Source organism: Fundulus heteroclitus, chromosome 9 (genome assembly GCF_011125445.2).
Source record: "Fundulus heteroclitus isolate FHET01 chromosome 9, MU-UCD_Fhet_4.1, whole genome shotgun sequence".
Taxonomy (NCBI): Eukaryota; Metazoa; Chordata; class Actinopteri; order Cyprinodontiformes; family Fundulidae; genus Fundulus; species Fundulus heteroclitus.
The window spans coordinates 29,525,387-29,547,914 of record NC_046369.1 but is presented as its reverse complement, the minus strand read 5'-3'; the positions used below and the strand labels follow the sequence as shown (position 1 = coordinate 29,547,914).

The window sequence follows — 22,528 nt, the reverse complement described above, 5'->3', positions numbered from 1 at the left end:
GATAAAAATAGGAATTGATATTATTTATTCCTGGTATGCTCTTGAGCCATCACTTCTCTCTTTTTTTAGTCCGGCAGGCAGCCTGTTAAAGGGTTTGAGATAGTTTGCCAAGGGAAGATGTTAAAAGTTGACTAGTTACATGAAAAGATTGGGTGTCCTTTGGCTTTAGGTCTAAACATAGATTAAGAGTGTTTTCAGATGAGAAACCTCAGTCTGGGATCGAATCAGAATAATACATTTATCAACCTTATCTACGTAAGAATCTATTTATGCATATTACAACAATAAGCCTAAAAAAATACTTTTTTCTAGATAAAATATGCTGATTAGGCGAAGAATGTCGCGCTGGTTAGTTGTAGAGCGGCTGTGGTTACAGTAAAATGAATGTGTGGAAAGATCCATGCAAAAGTTTTTCAAAACCCATGAACTTTTTCCACATTTTGTCACATTGCAAACCAAAAATCTTACCGTATCGTACTGGGATCTGGGTCAGACCAACACAAAGTGATGCATAATTGAGAAGTGGAAGGATATTTGTTTGTTTTTCCGCTACAGAAATTATTTTGCTGCAGTTACCGCTACAGGTCTTGTGGGCTATCTCTGTCAGTTTTAGACATAGAAAGACTGCAGTTTAGTCTATTCAAGCCCTAAAACAGATCTATAATTGAATTTAGGTCTGGACTTATACTGGGGCTTTGTAATACACGTGACATGATTTTCTATTGATGGTAACTGTTCCATTGGAGCGCTAGCTGTTTGATCATCATTGTCCTGCTGGAAGGTGAACCTCCATCCTAGTCTCAATTAATCGGCTGCCTCTAAAATAGTGTTTTCTTAGATTATCCTGTATTTAGCTCCACTTATCCTCCCATCAGGTATGATCAGCTACCGTGATGCTGCCACCATAATGTTCATGTTCATCGCTGTTTTTGCATGCAGGGCAGAAAAATTTTTTCGTTCTCATCCTATCAAAACACCCTCTTCCACACGTTTCCTCTATCCCCTTCACGCCATAAGGCAGACCCACAATTGAGATTGTCCAGTTTACTTTTATTTTCTTGCATTTGCAAGTCTGAGACGTCTGTAACATAAAAATGTAACCGAATGTGTATTGCAGTCTGTGGTCACAATGTGACAAAAGGCTCATGACGTACTTTGGTATGTAAACCTGAGCAATGAACAAAGAAGGAAGAAAAAAACTTTAACATCACATTTATTAGTCATATTGTATACATAATTGCAAAAGATGGTTTCAGAGTGCAAGCATAAAAAAAAAACAGTACTTATAAAAGGCTGAATTCAGGTATTTAAAAGTTATATATTGATTTTCATATTTTTTTAAAGCGACGCAAAACCAAAAAAAAAAAAACCTGTCAAGCAGAGAGTGTGAAACTTGACCTGAGAACAGAGGCTGTAGTGTGACAGATTCTTATCATTACACAAACCATGGACTGCAGGAGTAGAATCGTATACACAAATGAGCTATTTGGTCAAAAAAAGAAACAAAAGAATTCTGAAATCATAGTTTTATAATTAGCCAGTTTAAAAAGCTCTTTAGTTGAAAATCTTGCAAAGAAGTTTGTGAATTAAAACTAATTAAAGGCAAACTAATCAGTAGTGACATCAGCATCAGTATGTGGGCAGGTAGGACTTCATCCTGTCCAGCAAAGCAGCAGGATCCTGCAGGAAACCCGGCAGGCTGCTCCTGTGGCAGTAGGCTGCCAATCCCACCGCGGTCGCAGACAGAAGCAGAGGCCACTTCAGAGACCTACGGGGCTCAGGGCTCATTGCACGGCCTGGTCTGCATGGGCTGCGCCACTCTCTCCCACTGGGTAAGGATGGCCTGGCGGGCGCCGGCCCACTTCCCAGGTCCCTTAAGCCGATACTGGTACGGGGTGCAGGGGCCGAGCAGCAATTTCAGTCCCAGCCTGGGATCAGTCAGCAGCAGCCTGGAGATTCTGGGTCGGACTCCCACCAGGTCTGCAATCTCATCCATGTAGTCGATGTAGTCAACCTGGATGGTGTGTCTCTGACTGCTGACGTACCTGATAACGAGGCTCAAGTTCAGCGTGTGGTGAACATGACCCTGTGCTTTACAACGCTAGGTTATGGACAGAGGGTAATAAAAAGTGCAAGAAGTGTTACCTTTTAGCCATGTCGTCCTTTTTGGACTGGATGTCTCTTTGCATGCCGCCTAACGAAGGGAGCTTTATGCAGCCTGAACAGAAAGATTTGCTTTATTTTGCAGAAAGGTAATTTAGTCACAACAGACCACAGAGAGGAATACAGAGACGCACTCGTCAGATTTTTTTTTGGCCCATTTCCAATCTTCATATTTCTGAACATTTGAACTGAGGACACATTTCCGACTATTTTCATTCATCTTTAAGAAGTATAATAAGATATAACAATTATAATATGTTTTCCTCACCCTCCTGCAATGACCAGTCTTTACTTATTTATTCATTAACAAAATGATTGTGGAGAAGGATAGCGTTTAGCGCAGTTAACACGTGAAGCATTACATACCTTTCCACATGTGTTCCCTAGAAAACACAGATCTTAACTCAGGACTTCCAAAAAGGCTGCCAACATTTCCAAACCCAGCATGTTCCCTGACAGGAGGTCGAAAGCTCAAAAAGGGGAAGAAACTGGGAAACTTTCCTGTACCCTGCTCCGTCTTCCTGTTACACATGGGAATTCTTGCTCTCTCCTGCAGCCAAACTTAACGACAGACGTGTCACGTCCTAGAAAGTACAGCTTCTTCTTAGAAAACCTCCTGCATCTTTTGTGCTTCAGCTGACTTTTTAAGATTTTCTTCCCTTGGTAACATCTTCCACAATGAACAGCGTTACCGTCAAAGCAAAGGAGCGCTTAGCTGTGGTGCCTTCACTGGTTGCATTCAGGGTCAATCGAGCTCAAAATCGCTCCAATCTGTTTACCAACAGATTTCTGTCATGTTCACAGCTGCTGCTGTGATTCTGTTCCTGTTGCTGGATGCTGACGCTGCTACGGATTGTTCCAGCAAGTTCTCCTGACTTCATCAGACACCTGTTACTGCCATGATTATTGGCTGAGCTTCCTCTGTGTGTGGCGATATTTAAGCCCGCCCTCTTCTGTGCTCTAGTGCCAGATTATTGAAAACCTTTGTGTGCGTAGACCATCCAGCACTCCTAGCCTGCCTGCCTGTGAGTGACCCTGTTCGTGTTTTTGGGATTTCCGCCTGTCTGCCTCGCCCTCGTCTGACTCTCCTCTTAGTTCTCTGTGTCTGGACAAAGACCTGTGCCTGTTGCCTGACTCTCTGCCTTTTTGCCAAGCCCTCCTGTACTTTTGTCGGATTGTCTGTGGATTCCTGGACCCAGGGCTCTGCCTGTTGAACTGCCCCACTGGAACCTCGGCTTGTGTCTGTCTGCCTGGATATGACGCCTGGACTGTCTCTGGATCCCTGCCCCTTCTTCCAGCAGACTGAGGGAATTAATTCCTGCCAGCAAAAGCACCTCTGGACTACATCATAAAACCCCTTTTGGATTCTGTGCCACTTCTCGGATCCAACCAAGAGGTGCCAGTTCCAGTTCCAGTTGTTTCCCGTACCGGCTACACAAAACTTTAATAAAATCTTTGAACTTTATTCTGGTCTCAGTCGAATTATCGGACCCAGAATCTTAACAATTTCTCAGTGCATCTCTTACAAAAAAAGGGGGAAATAAATATTTTTTCTTACCTTTAAAGACTCTTGTGGCCCATCGCGCCTGCATCTCACTGATAGGCATGATGGCTCCCAGGGGCTGCACCAGACCAATGATAGCCAGCGTGGGGCGCTCCAGCTCAGGTGGAAACACGTACTTGTACAGAGATGCTTGGTTGTCAGAGACTGGCACCACATTAGAGGCCAGGAAAGGAAAGGAGAATTTGTAGCCCGTTGCAAACACCTTCAAGACACAAAGGAAGGTCGTTAAACCACGTCTCGGTGCTGCTTGCTGTCTCAGTTTGTACACGCAGAAAATGAAACCCACCACAAGGTCAACATCATCCACCACGCTTCCATCATCAAACTCAACGCTAGAGCCGTGAAGTCTGCGGATGTTGGGTTTCACCTGGACCGTCCCAGACAGGATGCGGTTGGGAAGTTCATCGTTGACCGTAGGATGTTGACTGAACAACCTGAGAATCAAATGAGGCAGTCCATTAAGTGACTAAACGTACAATTTAGCTGCAGAAATGATAAGGATTTCACGGATAACAGCTGAAGTAAGGCAAATTGAGAGATATATGCGTTGGTCAATGTCAGTGCAGTCTCCTGAATGTGCAAACAGCCAGTACCTGTGCTTGGGCTTCAGATTGTACAGAGAATGGTTGAATCTGCTGTTGAGCTGCTTCTCTCCTAAGGAGCAGACAAGGCCGGAGGGAAGGATGTGGCGAAGGGTATTCAGCCATCTGTTTAGGAGCATATCAAGGGGCATCCCGTTGTCTCCCACTCTGTTCAAAATCCAGGCTCCTCTTCGAGTGCTCAGGTAAAGCTACCAGATAAATGACAAAAGCAGGTTGTCACTTTTAGGTGACTTTCATGTGAATAATACAGAGAGTTTAAGAAGATTTGCGGTTTAAACTGAAATTAATATAAAGCTGTTCCACTGTTTTTTTTTCTTTTAATTCAGCTAGACCAGATGAAACGGGTCCTCACACAAAGCCGCCACTTTAAATGTTTTTCCCTCTGTAAGAAAATTGTGCAGCATCATCTTGTTAGGCTCATCACAAAATGTTTACATGACAAAATGGGAGGGGGGGACTATTTCCCCCCAGTTTGTTGCGTTACACCAATAAACCTGAGTGTTTTTTTTTTATTGAGGAGCTTTTTGTCATAGACCAACATAAAGTACAGCAAAAAATGTAAGTGAAAATAGTACAGGTTTGCATATTTGAAAAGAGCGGCGCTTCGGCTCCTCTGTGTCAAGGCTTTGGTAGATCGGCCTTCTTGGAGTAGAGCAAAAAGTTTCCTCTGGGGGGTATATTTACCGGTGGGTCATGTCTTCACCTTTTTTGATTATTCTGCTCTGAAAAACCTTTCAGGCTCAGTCAGGTTGGCTGGAGAACATCTGTGAACAGAATTTTTCCAAGTACCGCCACAGTCTCTCGGTTGCATTCAAGTCTGAACTTTGACTTGACCACTAACAAAAATAAACCCTGAAACTAATAAATCAGTCTGAAGAACATCTGGCTGTACGTTCAGTTAGAAAATCAACCTCAGCCCCAGCTTTGAGTCTTTTGCAGCATCTAAAAGGTTTTTATCCAGGACTGCTCTATGTTTAACTCCATCCGTATTTCTATCCAAGGGCTGCACAGTGGTGCAGTGGGTAGTGCTGTTACCATGCAGCAAGAAGGTCCTGGGTTCAAGTCCTACCTTGCCCTGGGTCTTTCTGCATGGAGTTTGCATGTTCTCCCTGTGTATGCATGGGTTCTCTCTGGGTACTCCAGCTTCCTCCCACAGTGCAAAAACATGACTGTTAGGTTAATTGGCCTCCTTAAATTATCCTTAGGTGTGAGTGTCTGAATGGTTGTTTGTCCTGTTTGTCTCTGTGCTGCTCTGCGATAGACTTGTGACCTGTTCAGGTTGTACCCCGCCTCTCGCCCATTGACAGCTGGAGATAGGCACCAACACCCCTCGCGACCCCATGAGGTATAGACGTGTTAGAAAAATTGACAGATGGATGTATTTCTATTCATTCAGACCAGCTTCCCTCTTCCTGCTGCCACCTCCTTGTTTCACTATGGGGATGGTGTGTTTAGTGGTGATGTGTAGCACAAGTTCCAGGACAGATAGTTTGGTTGAATAGACTCTTAAATAGGTTGTGGCAAACTGCAACCAGGACTTCTTCTGGCATTTCTTTCAAGTATGGCTATCTTCTCGCCATTTTTCCATGAAGGCTAGGCCACTCCCACCTGAGCTCTGGATCTCTGCAGTTCCTCTGACTTGCAGGTGTTGCCACGCTTTCCATTTTTCTAATGATGGGTTGATTGTTTTTCTAACACATAAGTAGTTCTAAGCTACAAGTTAGCCCTGAAATGATTTCAGTCCAACCTGCTTGGTGACTCTGCTCAGTTCAACTGCAATGTCTCCACCGGAGTTGCCTATTCCGATCACCACAGCCTTCTTATTTCTCCATTCCTCCGGGGTCTTGTAGTCTCTGCTGTGGAAATACTTTCCCTTGAAATTCTCGATGCCTGAGACAAAGAAGACAGAGGATGCAGATGCTTTAACATTGCTCGGCGCTCTCTGTGTTATTGCTAATGCAGTAAACCATAATCAGACTGTTCAGTTTTCACAACATGAATAGTCGTGCTGTATCAAAGGTTACCAAGTTTTACAACCGCACTTAACATGCAATATCAAGTCTTAGATAAGGATAAGGTTATTTATTATATGTTCATTGCCTTGCAGAGATTTATAATCAGCCCTATTGATCTCATGTTTACCTTTTTGTTACATTACAACCACAAATTTCATCGTAACCTATTGGGATTATATGTGACAGACAAACAAATAAGGTGTTAATAGCTGCACAATCTCCAGCAGGTTTTCTTTCAGGACTGCCCTTTATTTAGCTCCTTCCATTTTTCCCATTGAGTCCAACTAGTTCTCTGTTCCTGATGAATAAGTAGCCCACAGCATGATGGGGCCCTCACTATAAGGAGGGCCGTGTGAGGTGTTAGGTGTTCTTGCACACAGAGGGCTTAGCAGGTAGACCAATTTTGGTCTCATCTGAGCAGAACCCATTCTTACACATATTTTCCATGTCACCGACATTTAAAACAGAACTTTCTATACTGTAAATTTCTATTTTAACAACAGCTTTCTGCAGAACCAAGGGTGCCCTGGTCCAGCCCTTTCCTTGCTATCGTATTACAACACACACCTGAACCAAATGGCATGTATCAGTCATTTACCTCTGCAGAGGCCTGGCACTGAGCCGTGCATTGGATCAGCTGTGTCAGAGAGGGAATGCATCTAAAAGTTGCAGAACAGTAGCTGTCCAGGACTGGACTGGAATTGCCATTAACCACAAAGGCCAGATTTGTGGAGAGACGACTAAATCTTGTCCGGACTAAATCTCCCACCTGAGCTGTGGTACTGTGCAGCTCCTCCTAATTCATTTATGGACTTCTGGCCTGCCTCTCTGATTAGCTCTCTCTTTGTGCGATCTGTCCCTTTCAGTGGAGAACCATTGGCTGGTAGGTTTTGGACTTGTGCCTCATTACAACTATTTTTAGAGAATGGGTCGATAGCGGGTAAACTGTGAGATGTCCAAAGTTTGGGACATTTTTTTTTATAACTTAAGTCTGTCACTAAGGAAGACTAGTTACAAATTCAGGTGTATTCTGAAGCCAAGTGGTTGCAGTAGATTTCATCTATTTAGGCGTAACAGCGTAAAGGGGGACGAATGCAGACGTGCGTCACACTTCTCAGGTATTTGGTCACAAAAAAAAGGAAAACGATGTTTCTTTATGCACTACTTTTTGCAGTTCGATTACTTAAAATACACTAAAATTTATTGTTCAAATGCGACAAAATGTGAAGAATGTTCAAAGGGTATAAACACTTTTACAACGCGATACCTGGGAAGTCATGGAGGGGCAGGTTAGGCTGGCAGTGATGTCCGATGCAGATCATTACAGCATCAAAAATGTGTTTCTCTTTTTTGCCATCCTTGTTCTCCGTCTCCACATCCCACTGTCCTGAACGGGAAAAATCGGATCTCTTCTTTATGTTCAGCACTCTGGTCTGGGATACAGATAGACAGAAAACGTCAGCCGAAGAGCTCATTTGCACACGTGAGAGAGAGAGAGAGAAGGGTGAAGTTGGCAACGCGTCCTTACATGAAAGCGGATGTGCTTTGTGAGCTGGAAGTGGTTCGCGTACATCCGAAAGTAGTCCATGATGAGGGAGTTGTGCATGAAGTTTGGAAAGTGTGCAGGGATGGGATAGTCGCTATAGCACATCATCTCCTTGGAGGTGTTAATGATGACAGAATGGTAGATGCTGGCCCGGTCCGGCTCTGGATTCTCCTGCAGTGACAGACAACTGAGGCTTAGGCACAGTTCGGTTAAGCCCTACTGTGTAAGAACAGGTCCATCTCAATTCAAAAAGCAAAACTCGTTTATAATCCTGTTAAGCCCCAAGGGTTTTAGGAGCTATTTCCATCTGAAATTACGTACCTGATATAAATCAAGTACAGCCCCACAGTTATAAAGCCTAAATGCAAACATTTGGTGACTGCGTAAAGATAAGACATAAAAGAGTATTTTCCAGTGGAATCACTATTGTAACTGTTACTATGCTCTGATTTATTCATAATTGAACAAAGAAAAAGAAAATCCAGTTTTTTAACCTTGCCCAAATATTTGTCTAAATAAACATTACAAAACACCGTGACAATCCTTTTCAAAACCCTGGAAAAGCCTCATATTTCATAGATCCACATCTTGACTACAAGCACAACAAAGCTTGACTGAATCAATATTAAAATTAAAAACATTGATGGTTTTAGTAGGCAGAGTGCCAGGTGGAGCTGTGATTTTGGCACAATTTATCCAAACGGACCCAAAACTGTGCCAAATGTGTTTTTTACCCCATGAAAGACAATCTGATCAAATAAAAGTGTTTATTTTTATTGTTGGACAGCTTCTGCGTATATCATAGCCTTTGGCTCATAGCATTAACCCCACCTATCATCAAAATGTACCATTGTGCACACCATAAAAAATAATAGAATGATAAGAAAATTAACTGAATTGTGTCCTTTTGTCTCCAACTAGAATAAGGAAGAATAATTAATAAAGCAGAGATTTAAAAAAGCAGTGTGTAGGTCTAGGCTATAACCCACATTAATAATTCAGTTAGCAAAGTTTTCAATTGGTGCTGAATTTTAATAAATTTGACCATTACAGAAATGTAAATAAGTACACACACACACACACACACACACACACACACACACACACACACACACACACACACACACACACACACACACACACTGGTAAATATCGGTTAATATCAATATCGGCCCACATTTTCATATTGGGCATCCCTATTGTTTACATATGTTCTACAAAAGAGCAATTACAACCATAAGATAAGTTATACATTGATGAATTAGCAGACATGTAATTTAAGGCAAGGCAAGGCAAATGTATTTGCATAGCCCATTTTAGCACAAAGACAATGCAAAGTGCTTTACATGATTAAAATATAGGAAAATAAAACAGAATAAAAGCAAGTTGGAATAAAATGTAGAAACAAAATAAAACATGGAAAAATAGAAACTAAAAGCAAATATTAAAAACTAATGATGTTTCAGTAAGACAGTTTACCTAGAACAGTCAAAGACAATCCTAAACAAATGTGTTTTTAATCTTGATTTAAGGGAACTCAGGCTTTCAGCACTTTTACAGTTTTCTGGAAGTTTGTTCCAGAAAAGTGGAGCATAGGAACTAAATGCTGCTTCTCCGTGTTTAGTTCGTGTTCTAGATATGCAGAGAAGGCTGGAGCCAGAAGACCTGAGTGGTCTGGAGGGTTTATACGCTGATAACAAGTCTGTGATGTATTTAGGAGCTAAGCCATTCAGAAATTCATAGACTAACAGAAGTATTTTAAAGTCTTATCTCTGAGATACAGGGAGCCAGTGTAAGGACTTTACAACTGGGGTCATGTGCTCTACTTCCTTAGTCTTAGTGAGGACGCGGGCAGCAAGGCAAGGCAAGGCAATGTGGCATGGAGGCGATCAGCTTGTGCTGTAATATAAGGGCTGATAGTGGCCTTCATTTCACCTGCATTGTTGCTTTGTGGTCCCATCTCTTCATCTTGACAATGTCCCATAAAATAAGTTTCAGTCAGACCAGGTTGCTGGCCAATCAATCTCAGTAACAACATGGCCATTACACCAGCTTTTGGTACATCTAGCAGTGTGGGCAGGTGCCAACGCCTGCTGGAAAATTATTTCAGCATCTCCTGTCCATAAAGCTCGGTAGCAGCTGAAAGTACTCTAAAGTTTCCTGGTAGACATCTGGGCTGACTTTGGACTTAATAAAACACAATGGACCAACATCAGCGGATGACATGGTTTCCCCAAATCCTCAAAGTCTGGAAACTTCACACTGGACCTCAAGTCACTTAAATTATTTGCCACATCACTCTTCCTTTAGACTCTGGGACCTTTATGTCAGATTGGAATCTTATTAAAAAAGAAAATCATCCAGGAAGAGAACTTTGAACCATGAGGCACCAAGTCCTTTCCTCCATAACATACGTAGAAATGATTCTGAGACTGTCTCTGGCATGGCACAGCCCATACCTTGCATACATCTCTGTGAGGGGGCTCTTCAAGCAGCGCCTCTGACACACGTTTTCCTTCCACTCAACTTTCCAGTGTGACTTGGTTACAGCTCATTTAGTTATAACCTTTTTTTGTGGTTTACCATGTTGAGGGTGTAACTTTTTTGTCTTATTTACTATTTTAATTTTCTGAAAGCCAGAATTGATTGTTTTCCATTAACGGTCTGTAAGACAACAATCATCAACAGGATATCCCGATTAACCCGACACTCCGCTACGCTCCAAAATGCATGCGTAAAGAACCCACCTTGAACCTCCAGAGACCACCGATGTCATCGCTGCTCTCGAAGCAGACGGGCTCCAGCCCCTCGTCCAGGCAGCATTTCATGCAGACCAGACCCGAACTCCCCGCTCCCACCACGGCCACACGGCGGCTCATGCTTCAGCGCTGCAAACCTAACCGGAGCATGGAGCAGAAACTGTTCATCCTCCGGAACATCAACACGCGTCCACGCAGCAACGCGACGCTTGCATTTGAAATCTGCACGATCGGATTATAGTTCTAACCCACTTCAAAAGCCTCGCGTACACCCCTCACATCAACAATCGATTAAACTATTCGCAACAAAATACGGACCAAACCAGCGGCTTTATCTTACTTTTCTACATAACTGGAAAGGGCAAAGCGTGACGCTCCGCCCTCCCCGATTGGTCAGAGCAAAACAACAACTTCTGCTCTGAAGTTTCGGTTTGGCACGTCCAGAAAACAGCATCCATCTTCGGTAAAAGTGCCAGAGAATGGGATCTAAACATCTTACCTTCTTGGTTCTCGGAGGAAACCCGCTATTTTTTTTGGTGTTTTGCGTAACTGCGACGTGGGTGGAGTGCGCACACTGAACCTTGGCTCTTCTCTGAGCTGAGGGAGGGAAAGTAAACAGACTTCCTGGGCTGGGAAAACGCTTTAATACTCGCTACATTTAACAATCATTAAACGAGCAGCTGGCGACACCACCCTCCTGTAGGAGAGTCAGCTTTCAGACATAATGCAGAGGCTAAAAGGGTCACACATAAAAAAAAAAAGAGTAATTGACTGGAAGATATTTTATGGTTTGGTCATATTTACAGTCAATACAACTGTTGACTCAATGACTTCAGATTTAGGATATTACATGCTTATTATTTTTTTGTTAGGTGGGTAATATGCCAACCAAGCCTGTTTTGAGAATGTTTTTTGGTTCAATACAAAAAAAACAAAAACAAAAAAAAAACATTTTCAGATTGGCACACAGCACATTATTGAAAGAACTGCAGACCTATAGAGAAACACGGGAATGGCGGTATCATGTTTCAAAGTTTCCTTTTTTTCCCCAGAGAGATCAGAGGTTTTTGTCGAGGTGGAAGAAGTTATAAAAAGTCCCAAAAGCAGTCCGCTTGGACCGAAAACCTTCAAGTATTTATAGTCCCATTTTTTTCTGCTTCTGCTGCATGCTCCCCTCTGCGAATCTGTGTATTCCTCTCAAGTTTCTAATAGTCTCCATAGTATTGCTAACGACCTCTCCCGGCCCTGCAGCTCCCCATTAGCTGCTGCCAGTACAAAGGTCAAACTACCAACAGGCAGTCTGAATGAGATCTAATCAGCTCAACATACTGTGCATCTTTTCCTTACATGCTACCCTTGCAACATCATTCATTTTGCAGTCATTGTCATTCAGGTCATGTCTTATTTCATACACTAAGAGTAACCACTCAATATTTCATTTAGCCAACAAACAGATGCTCACATTCACCTTGTTTAGTCAGTTGAGCCGAGAAATGTTTTTCTATTTGAGTCCTGGGTCAATGCTTTATGGAACCATTTTTCATTGCAGTTACAACGAAAGTCTGTTGTGTCAAGTCTTTTCCAATTTTCAAGATAAAAGTGAAGAATGTGGTTTTTTTTTTGTTTTTTTTTTACCTATTTAGTTTTTCACATAATATCTCCAGTCCTGTCAGTCTGGACACAGAGGATAAATGAACATCAGTTCTCAAATCTCTCAGCAGCTTCTCAGTTGGACAGGTCTGGACTCTGATCTGGTCATTCCCCTCATGCGTATGCAATAGTGTGCAGCTTTCATACTAAAAGCTGGCTGTGGTGAGACATTTTGAAACTTGAAACGTCAGGTGCCTCGTGTGAGAAAAAAACTCACCCGAATTCACTGAAATAAAACTCCATTCAGTTTTATTTGACCCAAGGAACGCAAAAGGCTCCGTTAATAAACAATCTATGGCATCTCTGGCTGTATGTTTAGTGTTGCTGTTCTGCCAGAAAGTGGACCTCCATCCCAGTCTTATGCAACTTCTACCACCTTTTCTTTCTATGATTACCCTGTAATTGGCTCCACCCATCTTTCCATCAACTCTGACCTGCTACCCTGACTGATAAAGAGGAGCGCTGCCCCGGCATGATGCATGTAAGATGTACGTGAAAAGACAATAAACGGATAAAAGAAAAATAAGCTGTGCAGGCTTTTCATTCAACTTCTCAGTTAGCTGCTCTTTCTTGTGTTTTAATATGAAATGAAAAAGTCGGTTTAAATGTGTGGTTGTTACATAAAATGTGAAAATGTTTACTTTTGTAAGGCAATGTGAAACCACAGAATAACAGTGATTTGCTGTGCTAAATATTTGCTCAGGGTAGCTTATAAAAAATAAACAAAAAGGCACAATGAGCACATTCAGACTTCTTATAAAACTGTTATTTGCAGGCAGAGCAGCAAATGTCAAGAGAAAAGGTAAATTCTTTATCTTTTGAATCCATCTCCACTTAGCTTTAAAAGTGTAACTATTGCACCCTGACTGACAGTCTCTGGTAATGATTACAAGCCTCGTGCTTGGTGGTATTCCAGGTGTTGCACACTGGTTGCTGCTTTAAACATGCGTTGGTAAATCATGACACAGCATGTCTGTGTTTATGCAACGTAAACAATGACTAATCTAAATTGACGTTTGTCCATCCAGGGCTACGAACCGATTCACTAAATCCACATTTGCTGCGTCACATTAAGTGTGACTTTTTGTTCAGGAGGAAGTTCACATCAAGACTTTCAATCAGGACTTTATTATGCAGGAGGAGCGCTTCGACACAAGTACTTCTATTTATTTTGCCAGCAAAGGCTTAAAAAAAAAAAAGATCGCTGGGCAATGAGCTGACTCTTCCTCTCCAGACTTTACAATTACTCTTTATCTTGATAAGTTTTTTATACACCCTTGTCTGCTGTGTTAGATAAATGTTGATCAATAAGCCCAGTTAGAAATGAAAAAATCCTAACCATATGGTAACAACCACATATTTGACACTACTTTAACACGGCATACTCAAAACCATTTCTAAATAAAATAAACCAATAATTGATGTAAATGTTTGATCAGTTAAATGAAGAAAAAATAAATAAATATGAAACTAGAGAATACTGACAGACATTTAGAAAGGAACTGGACCGAGTTTTGATGAAAGGTCTCGATACTGATAATGTTCTGCTAACGTCTTACTCTGTTCAAACCCAAATATTTGGATTTTACCCAGTTTAAACCTAAAGGAAAAGTTTGGAAGAGAGCAAATCGATTGGCACAGTCAGAAAGGGACGAAACAGCATCCAGTGACCATTTACTTTCTCTGAAGAGACTTGAGTTTCTGCAGCTCTGCAGAGGTGGAGGTTTCCAAAACACTGTCAGAATATCTTTCTGATTGGAAGCTGTTCAAGCTCCTGCTTCCCAACCAGATTACAGTTCTCAACAAGTGCCGTACGATCATTCACCTGAAGAATTACTGAGAGTTTTTCCATAAAATTATTATGATTGTAAACATTGCATGATTTAAAGATAGCTGGAACATCTGCAAGAGGAAAAAAAACTGCCTAAACTTATATTACCATGAAGGCATCTTGCAAATGCCTCTAATCAGAGTGGGAACAGTGCCCATAAATATGAAGAAAGTCAGATTTCTCAAAAGTCTTTATTGGGACATACCGCTACAGTGATGCACTGCAAAAACAGAACTTAAAATAGGTAAAATGTTCTTAAAATTAGTGTATTTGTCCTTGATTTGAGCAGGTAAATAAGATTATTTGCCAGTGTAATAAGATTATTGCACTTAAAATAGGAACAACTCATCTCCGTCACCTTATTTCAAGTGCAGGATGTCTAATTATCTTATTTTGGGGGTCAAAATACTCATTCCATTGGCAGATAATCTTTTTTACCTGCTCAAATCAAGGACAAATACACTAATTTTAAGAACATTTTACCTATTTTTAGACCCGTTTTTGCAGTGTGTATGGTAAAAATGATCAAGAAATGGACTGACGGAAGGCTCAAGTACTTCTAAAAAAACCTCCATTTCTTTGAAACTGCCACATTGGTATATTGTGGCAATATATTGTGGGAAATTAGAGGGAACGAAACGGAAGGTGCCAATCGCAGAACAAGTAAGACAGCAGGGCAGCTCCTGCAATAAAAGCCATCAGGATGCTCAGCCTAGACGTCGTCTCATGTTCTGGATCGTCTGAAACCAGTCTGGTTCTGAAAGGCCGAACGATGCGCTGCGTCTGTGTGAGAATAGCTTGACGGGCTCCAGCCCAACTCCCGGGTCCGCTCAGGCGGTACTGGTACGAAGTGCAGGGCCCCAAGAGGACCTGCAGCGCCAGTGTGGGGTCTGTTAAAAAGAGCCGCAGTATGTCTGGCTTTGCTCCCACCTGCTCAGCCAGAGAGTCCATGTAGGACAGGTTGTCCACATATATGGGGTTGCGCTCTGAGCATGCAAACCTAACGGAGATTTCAATGAAAACAGAAAGTTAGTCCAGGTTGATTACGGAGATCAGCTTCAGCACTTACAGCATGAACACACTGGATGAGTTAGTTACTTCTGGTGCATTGTTGCCGTTTCCGTCTCAGTTTCCTTCATCATCATATCCTCTGCTGGGAGGGATATTAAGCCTAGATGGGACATATTTAATGAAAAACACAGATTGAACGGATAGGTGTGTGCGTATAATTTTCACTTTTATCTTTAGCCTGGCTATTACTAAACTTGCAGGATGTTTCTCTCTTGTACCGACCTTTAAACACTCTTGTGGCCCAGCGCGCCTGCAACTCCGCCATGTGGTTGATGGCACCGAAGCCACTGATGAAGCCCACCACTGCTAGCGTTGGCTGGGCAAGCGCAGGTGGGATGACGTGCTTGTAGAGGCGCAGCCTGTAGCCGCATTTAGTTTGAAGTTTCGGGGGCAGGAAAGGGAAGCAGTAGTTGTACCCTGTGGCAAACACCACAACATCCACCTTTGAACCAACCACACACACACACACACACACACACTTAGTAAATCTCGGTATAAATCATGTTGTCACTAAAATGTCATCAACGTAGAATACTGTTAACGGAGATGCCGTCGCAGTTCAAGGGATGGACTTCCTGATTGTGCCGTTTCTTAAAATGGTTAATATAGGTAGTCCCCTGACGAGGCAGTCTGTGCAGCAATGTTTTGCACAGAAAGAGTTTGCCCGCTTCCTGATTTCTTATTTTCTTGCACGTTTGTCACACTTAAGCATTTCAGAACACCAAACAAATTTAAATATCAGTCAAAGACAATACAAAATAAACCCAAAATGCTGTTTTTAGATCAAAGGTGTTTATTATTAACGGCATAGGGGACAATCTTTTTTCGGCTTAGAGTTTCCCGGGGATCATCTTTTCTATTGGCTGTCCTACATGCCAATCATTGTAAAGCGCTCACCTAATGCCAATGTGTGTGCTCGTTCCTTGCTAGTTTCCGCTTGCCGGCTAGTGTTTATGTATCCGGTTAGCTTCGGTGTTAGCCGTTCATTGTAGCTTCGCCACACACTGGGGCTTTAAGTTATCTTTAATGAAAGCCTTTAAAAACTGCATTTTGTGTTTACCTGTGTTGTCTTTGATTAATGTTGAAATTTGTTTGATGTTGTGAAACACAAACATTGCCGAGTAAAAAAAAAAAAAAAAAAGAAATCAGGAAGTGGGCTAACACTTTACCACCACAGCATATAAATCTTGTACATCATATATTTATGCGTACTTCTAGTAAAACTGTTTCAAATCTGGGTTTACCCCACAGAATTTAGACAGTTATTGGAATTTTTTAATAATGTTCGGTAAAAGCGAGACTGTGTTGGTTTCTGCAGCTTCTAGATCTGTAGCCCTCAGATTTCCACAATCGTTGCTGACGCCAAGGTGCAGATAGCAGCCCGGCTGCTCCTTCCCACAATGTTTAAAGGGTTGGTCATCTGCCGCATTTACAATAACTATGAAAAGATCTTTTAGTAGATACTCAATGGGACATTTAGGAAATGGAAATAATTGTGGGAATCCAGACCAGAAAACAGGAAATATACAAAGGGAGCCTCCTGAAATTGTTGTTAGCAAGTTTAGGTGGTAAACATGCAGAATATTTACCTGGTCTATGATGCTCCCGTCAGCAAAGACCACACTGGTCTCACTGAACTCCCTCACAATGGGTTTCACCTGAACACGACCCGAGATGATCCGCGCCGGCAGGTCATCATTCACCACTGGAAGCTGTGCCCAAAACCTAATGGGGAAGGAGTCTGGATTATAAAATTGGAGGCATTTATGGATTGCATCTGACACAATGCATGCATACAATCTGTATGCACTGCAGTCAGACGGTTAATTTGTCCACTATGTAGTTACCATTAAGCTGAATCTTGAAATATTAGGTCACATTAGCAATTAAAGTTAAGCTAAAACTTCTTGCAATCATCTGTCCTGTAGCTCCACCACTTGGCCACACATTTCTATAATCCAATGAAGCATGAAGAGGGGGAAAACAAAAAATAAACAACCCCCCCCCCCAAAAAAATAAATAAAATAAAACAAAAACAACCTTAAGTGTAACATTAACAAAAGAAAAGTCTTGTTAAGTCGTCATAAATTACCCGAGTCACTGTTTTTCTACGAAAACCCTAAAAGACAGGTTTTGCAGTGATTTGAAATTGAATTTGAGGCAACAATGTTTCATGCCACCTGTGTTTAGGTTTGAGGCCGTATAATTTGTGGTCAAAGAATTCATTCAGCTTCTTCTCCAGCATCCAGTTACTCCATGTGGGAAACAGCTTAACCATCCAATAAAGCAGTCTGGAACTCCAAGCAACATCAAAGGGAAGGCCTCCTGGTCCCACACGGCCAATTACCCACGCTCCTGTCCTGGTGCTGAGGTACACCTGCCGTTCACAGAAGGATTTATTGGGAGTTCAAGCGTTTCCTCAGCGAGATCTGTCACATAAATTTACACATGGGTTTTACCCGCTCTGCAACTCTACTGATATCCACAGCAATGTCACAACCAGAGTTTCCAATTCCAACCACGACCACTCTCTTCCCCTCCAGACCCTTGGCGCTGCGGTATTCCCAGCTGTGGAAATATCTCCCCTTGAAGCTCTCAATACCTGTGAAGGAATGAGGGGGAGTCAAGGCCACTGGGTCCCAGTAGAGACGCACTGTCGGAAAAATTTAAGCTGAATAAGGAATAGCTGACATTAGGTTACCTGGGAAGTCGCTGAGCGGCAGATGCGGCTGGGTGTAATGTCCCGTACAAACCATGACGGCGTCAAAAACCTGCGTCTCCCTCTGACCCTCTGAAGTCTCCGTCTCCACGTCCCACTGCCCTGTCGCATGGAAGTCTGGCCTCTGCCTCACGCTGATCACCGTTGTCTGAAATATAGTCATATTTCAAATAATACGTCATCTTCTCATGTCTTTACCATTTTGAAGAATTGAAAGAAGTCAGCTTCTGTGCCTTTTTGTATTTAGATTCCACAAAAACAAAGTCACGGATAACCAATTTAATGAACTCTGAGCAATTAATGGATTGTACATATTTAGAATCATGTTAGTGGTACTAAGAAGTGTGGCACCAATGACAACTAAAACCTGTTTACATAGGACACTGAACAAAAGGCACTAGAAATAAAGCTTGACTGTTTCCAAATTTATCAGCATGAGATTACACTACTGCAGTGGCAGATTACTTTAAAGTTTTTTTTTGTAGTGTTTTTATACCCTTTTTTACCAGGGGAAGCTTTAACTGTGGTGGGTGCCATTTTTATAAAAATGAAAAAAAAAGAAAAGAAAAAAAAAGAAAAATAATATCTATCTATCTATCTATCTATCTATAATTTATGTGACCGTAACTAGGCCTAAACAAAGAGGTGCATAATTCTTCACACCATACTCAGTTCTGGTTGAGTTTGAATGTACTTTCACAGTAGATGCTTGGATTTAGCCAAAACCTGGAGTTCACTAACCTGCCAAATGATGTGCTGCAGCAGTTTAAAGGTCTGAGCGTAAAGGCGCAGGTAAAGCAGGATCTCGCTGTTGTGCATGTTGTTGGGGAACTCTGCAAGAGGGGGGAAGTCGCTGAAAGCCATCATCTCTTTTGAGGTGTTAATTATCACCGATTTGTAGATGTTTGCACGCCCAGGCTCTGGCTTCTCCTGAAGACAAGAACAAAAGGATTTTTTTTTTTTTTACTTTACAGCATAATAAACTTTGAGAAAAATAATAAGTTAGTGTTAAGTCAGAAAACACGATACACATCTTTCGTTTTCTATCCCAAACCTACAGAGAGCCCTTTATATAGACCAAAGTAATAAACTAGACAACATTAACAAATTTATTCCAAAGAAGCTAATGTTAAAATAATTTTACAGGTAATTGCATTGTACCAATTTTGGTCCCTCACCTTGTATCTCCACAGTCCCCCAATATCATTGCTGCTTTCAAAGCATGTTGGCTCCAGGCCTTCGTCCAAGCAGGCTTTAATGCTGCTCAGACCACAGGGGCCGGCACCGATCACCGCCACCTTCTGAACCATGATGGAGAGCAAGAGCTGATGCCCACAGCAGAGGGAGCCCCGATCTGTTCGACACGAGTAAACTGCAGCAAGAAGCAAGTTCAAAATGACAGACAAGGGTCAGCAGTTTTCTAATTATTAATTAGAATTTACAGTATGCACACCTTCATGTTTCGTTGGTTGGTGCAAAATACTCAATTACCGTAACAAAAAATAAGTTGCTCCTCTTTCATCTTTTAAAACCCCAAAGCTACATTTAAGATAAAACTTGATCAAATCAAATGGAGCTATTGGAAAACGTTGAAACAGATGTGACAAATGGCATCTTGTGTACCTTAATACGCAACGACTTAATGGAAATAAAATACTTGACATTCTTTATGTGAATTTTTGATAAATTCCAATCGTTTCACTGGGTTGCTGTAGTTTCATTCACCCCCCCCCCCCCCCCCCCCCACCCCGCCCCCTTCAGTTAACACATGATATTTAATTACATCTCAACATGTTGAAAGATGTAAGATTTAGTTCAAAGTTGAAGAGGAAATTTGCAATATCAGGAGACCGGACAGAACCCCTACTTGCAGTTTCATTATAGAACCACAAGAGGGAGCAAGAAACAAGCATGAATATACAACTAAACAGAAATTCTCACACTAGTTTCTAAGGCACATTGGTCTTTGGTTGGAGCTTACAAATATATTTATTAATTTAACCTTCAACGCTACAAAACTTGAAGTAATTTGATGTCATGGACAATTTTAATACCGGAAAGACTCGTGAATTTTGCTTCATACAAAAAACGCTTGAGCTTCAAGTGGCCTTTTTTTCAAACATGCTCCTCCACTTTATAAATGTAGGTACTGAAACTGAAATCTTAAGTTGGGCATTTGCTTGCATATACTGTATCTCTACCAGTTTAATCATGTCACTTTGTTAGCTTGGGGCCGCTGGGGGCAAAAAACTAATCTTCTTAGATTAATACTAACTTTCGGCCAGTCTCTCACATGATGAATGGAATTTAAGGATCGTGTCTTGCTGTGATAAGAGAGATAGTGACTGTAAGGCCTCGTGTTTAACCCTGGGTTGACGTGGATGTGCTATATTCTTCAATCAGATTTAAGCACAACAAAGGTTTTTGTGTTAAAGGAAAGCAGGCTTAATATAAAGAAAAACAAGGTTCCCTTCACACAATAGAAAGAGCCACCATTCCACAAATACAGAAGCAATGACGTTCAGTTTTTTATTTTATTTTTTATTACAGGACAATATTTTTTAGAGGATCTTACTTAACTGTGAATGACAAAACAAATGCCTGTATAAACGGAGTGTTCAAATGTCTGTAATTCAATGTTTAAATTCTTGATGAAGAAATAGCAATGAAGAAAAATGTAGTCAAGAATAAATATTTACCTAAATCACTTTAACCCTGATCATGCAGACTACCACTACTCTTCTTAAAAATCTAGTAAGTTTTCAATGTATTTATTTAGAAAATCATACAAGCAACAAGTTTAACACAAAATTGATCAGACTTACCTTTTCTTTACAGGAAGAAAGAAATGTGGAAAAGCTGCATGTCTTTCTATTTAACCGCTCACTGTTGTTTCACAATGCACAGATGCCTGATGATCGACCAGCTTAAGCTCTTGAAGCACATCAACACGAAAATAGATCAATTCAGCTCAGCTGTTGATGCAAAGCGGGTGGGTTGTTGGCTGATTAGATCTGCAGGTCTTAAGGATGATTCAATTAAAGTTTCATTTAAATAGAAACACAACAAAGGTCAACCATTGTTGCTATTTACATTTTTTCCTGTATTGTTAGCAGGAAAACTCAAAAAAAAAAAAACAGTGTATAGGTTTGGGGGTTTAACTACGTTTTAGTGGCACATTTTCCAAGTAGTTTGGTTTAAAGGTGTTTTTATTTGTTTTAAGTGGGGTTGCAAAGTTGTAAGATGAGTGATGGCCTAATGAGACTTTATGATGCTATGAACACATTTGAATGTGGAGGTAAAGATACATAAAAATCCCAGTTCACTACGTACCTCGGTTTTAAAGTCACGTACGTCTTTGGTGTGCTTCGATCAAGAGAGACACGTTTTCTACTTTAATAGCAATGAACAAATATAGTTTTGATTTGTATCTTATTGAGCTCACCATTCTTAAGAACCTAAGAGTGGTGAATATGTTTTCTTGGTTATTTTAAATGAACAAGGTTTGGCTGATATTTCCAGGATCCTCTGGTGTTTTGATTTTCTTTCATGTTCGTTTTCTGGTATTTCTGGCATGCAAAGGATTATGGGATTCCTCATGGTTCCTTAGCACCAGCGAGGGACACCTGCGAGCTCCCTATGCCAAAGGAACTATGACAGGAAGCATACAGGCTTCCTTTCCTACCTCCTCCTTTACAGCACTTATCATGGCGAACACTGACGCACTTCTGCTTTGGCTAAAGTCGTCACCAGTTAGACCTTTTTGAATGCAGCCTGTGTTTATTATTCATCTTCCCTCAATCTCTCCGTTTCGTCTTCTTAATTGCATTTAGCTTCTGCCTTTTTTCCATTAAAGCCTTCTACTCCCCATGCTGCTTCCAAGCTCTTGTCTGGGTTTTGGTCCTGCTACAAACTAACAATACACGACAAAGATGTTCAATCCTTGGATAAATTATACAAATATAAAACCACCTGAATATGATCAACTTTGTTATTTAGGAATTTGAAATAAATAAGTCTCCTCATGTAGTTGAGAGTAAAAAAAAAATGTTTTAACAACTTTGGAGTGGTTTTGACAGACACATGTAAGATCCAGTGTAATGGTTGTCCCTGAATGCATCTTACAAGTTCAACTGCTGGGATTTGCCCTTTTCTTACACATGTCTGATACTACAGGCCACAAGAAAAATGCTTGAAAACCTTCATTTTGGTGCTTGTTTTTATCTCAATTATCACTGTAACTAAATAAAAAACACAAGTTTATTTAAATGGTATACTTTTGTAAACTTGCGCAAGAGACAGTTGCTCTGAATACTTATTACTGCACATATTCTGCATATGTCCAGCTTTAAAACAACACTGTATTCATTTGGTACACATTCCTGTAATGGTTAACAATCCACATAAGCAGCACAGTACATTTTGGGCACATGTTTGTGCACCGTTACAATCCTACCTTTGAACCATTGTATTAAAACAGGAAACTTTGTGCACCACAGTGCTCCACCTACTGGCACACCTTTTTGTTGTTTTGCTGTTGACGTTCAGGTCCATGTGCCAGTTAAACTATGCAGTAGCTAGTTATGCAATGACACCTTTAACGTTTTT

At 41.2% G+C, this 22,528-nt stretch overlaps 2 protein-coding genes across 3 annotated transcripts; both read right to left on the bottom strand.

The window, feature by feature from the left end:
* Positions 1-1,333: 1,333 nt before the first annotated feature.
* Positions 1,334-11,261, bottom strand: LOC105928910 (flavin-containing monooxygenase 5). Its single transcript, XM_012866447.3, is given in 11 exon segments — positions 1,334-1,779; positions 1,781-2,045; positions 2,146-2,218; positions 3,722-3,929; positions 4,014-4,161; positions 4,321-4,517; positions 6,077-6,219; positions 7,612-7,777; positions 7,873-8,061; positions 10,638-10,786; positions 11,149-11,261. Coding segments are annotated over 10 exon segments (1,671 nt in total). The 5' UTR covers positions 10,770-10,786; positions 11,149-11,261; the 3' UTR covers positions 1,334-1,629.
* Positions 11,262-14,750: 3,489 nt separating this feature from the next.
* On the bottom strand, positions 14,751-21,043 carry LOC105928830 (flavin-containing monooxygenase 5). 2 transcript variants are annotated; one of them, XM_012866341.3, is made up of 10 exons: positions 20,746-21,043; positions 19,099-19,292; positions 18,662-18,850; positions 17,903-18,068; positions 17,661-17,803; positions 17,382-17,578; positions 16,791-16,926; positions 15,424-15,643; positions 15,229-15,301; positions 14,751-15,130 (listed from the first exon to the last, which is right to left on the bottom strand). In XM_012866341.3, exons 2-10 carry the CDS (start codon positions 19,228-19,230, stop codon positions 14,755-14,757), a joined length of 1,632 nt encoding a protein of 543 aa, XP_012721795.2. In that variant the 5' UTR covers positions 19,231-19,292; positions 20,746-21,043; the 3' UTR covers positions 14,751-14,754. The 2 variants fall into 2 exon arrangements, with proteins under 2 accessions (XP_012721795.2, XP_035997311.1); XM_036141418.1 differs by having other exon boundaries at positions 19,099-19,274.
* Positions 21,044-22,528: the final 1,485 nt, after the last annotated feature.

Coding starts and splice junctions, on each gene's coding strand:
- LOC105928830 (XM_012866341.3), bottom strand. CDS start 19,230: ATGGTTCAGAAGGTGGCGGTGATCGGTGCCGGCCCCTGTGGTCTGAGC. Junction 18,851..19,098: donor GGGGACTGTGGAGATACAAG/GTGAGGGACCAA, acceptor TCTTGTCTTCAG/GAGAAGCCAGAGCCTGGGCG. Junction 17,579..17,660: donor TCAGTAGAGTTGCAGAGCGG/GTAAAACCCATG, acceptor TGTGAACGGCAG/GTGTACCTCAGCACCAGGAC.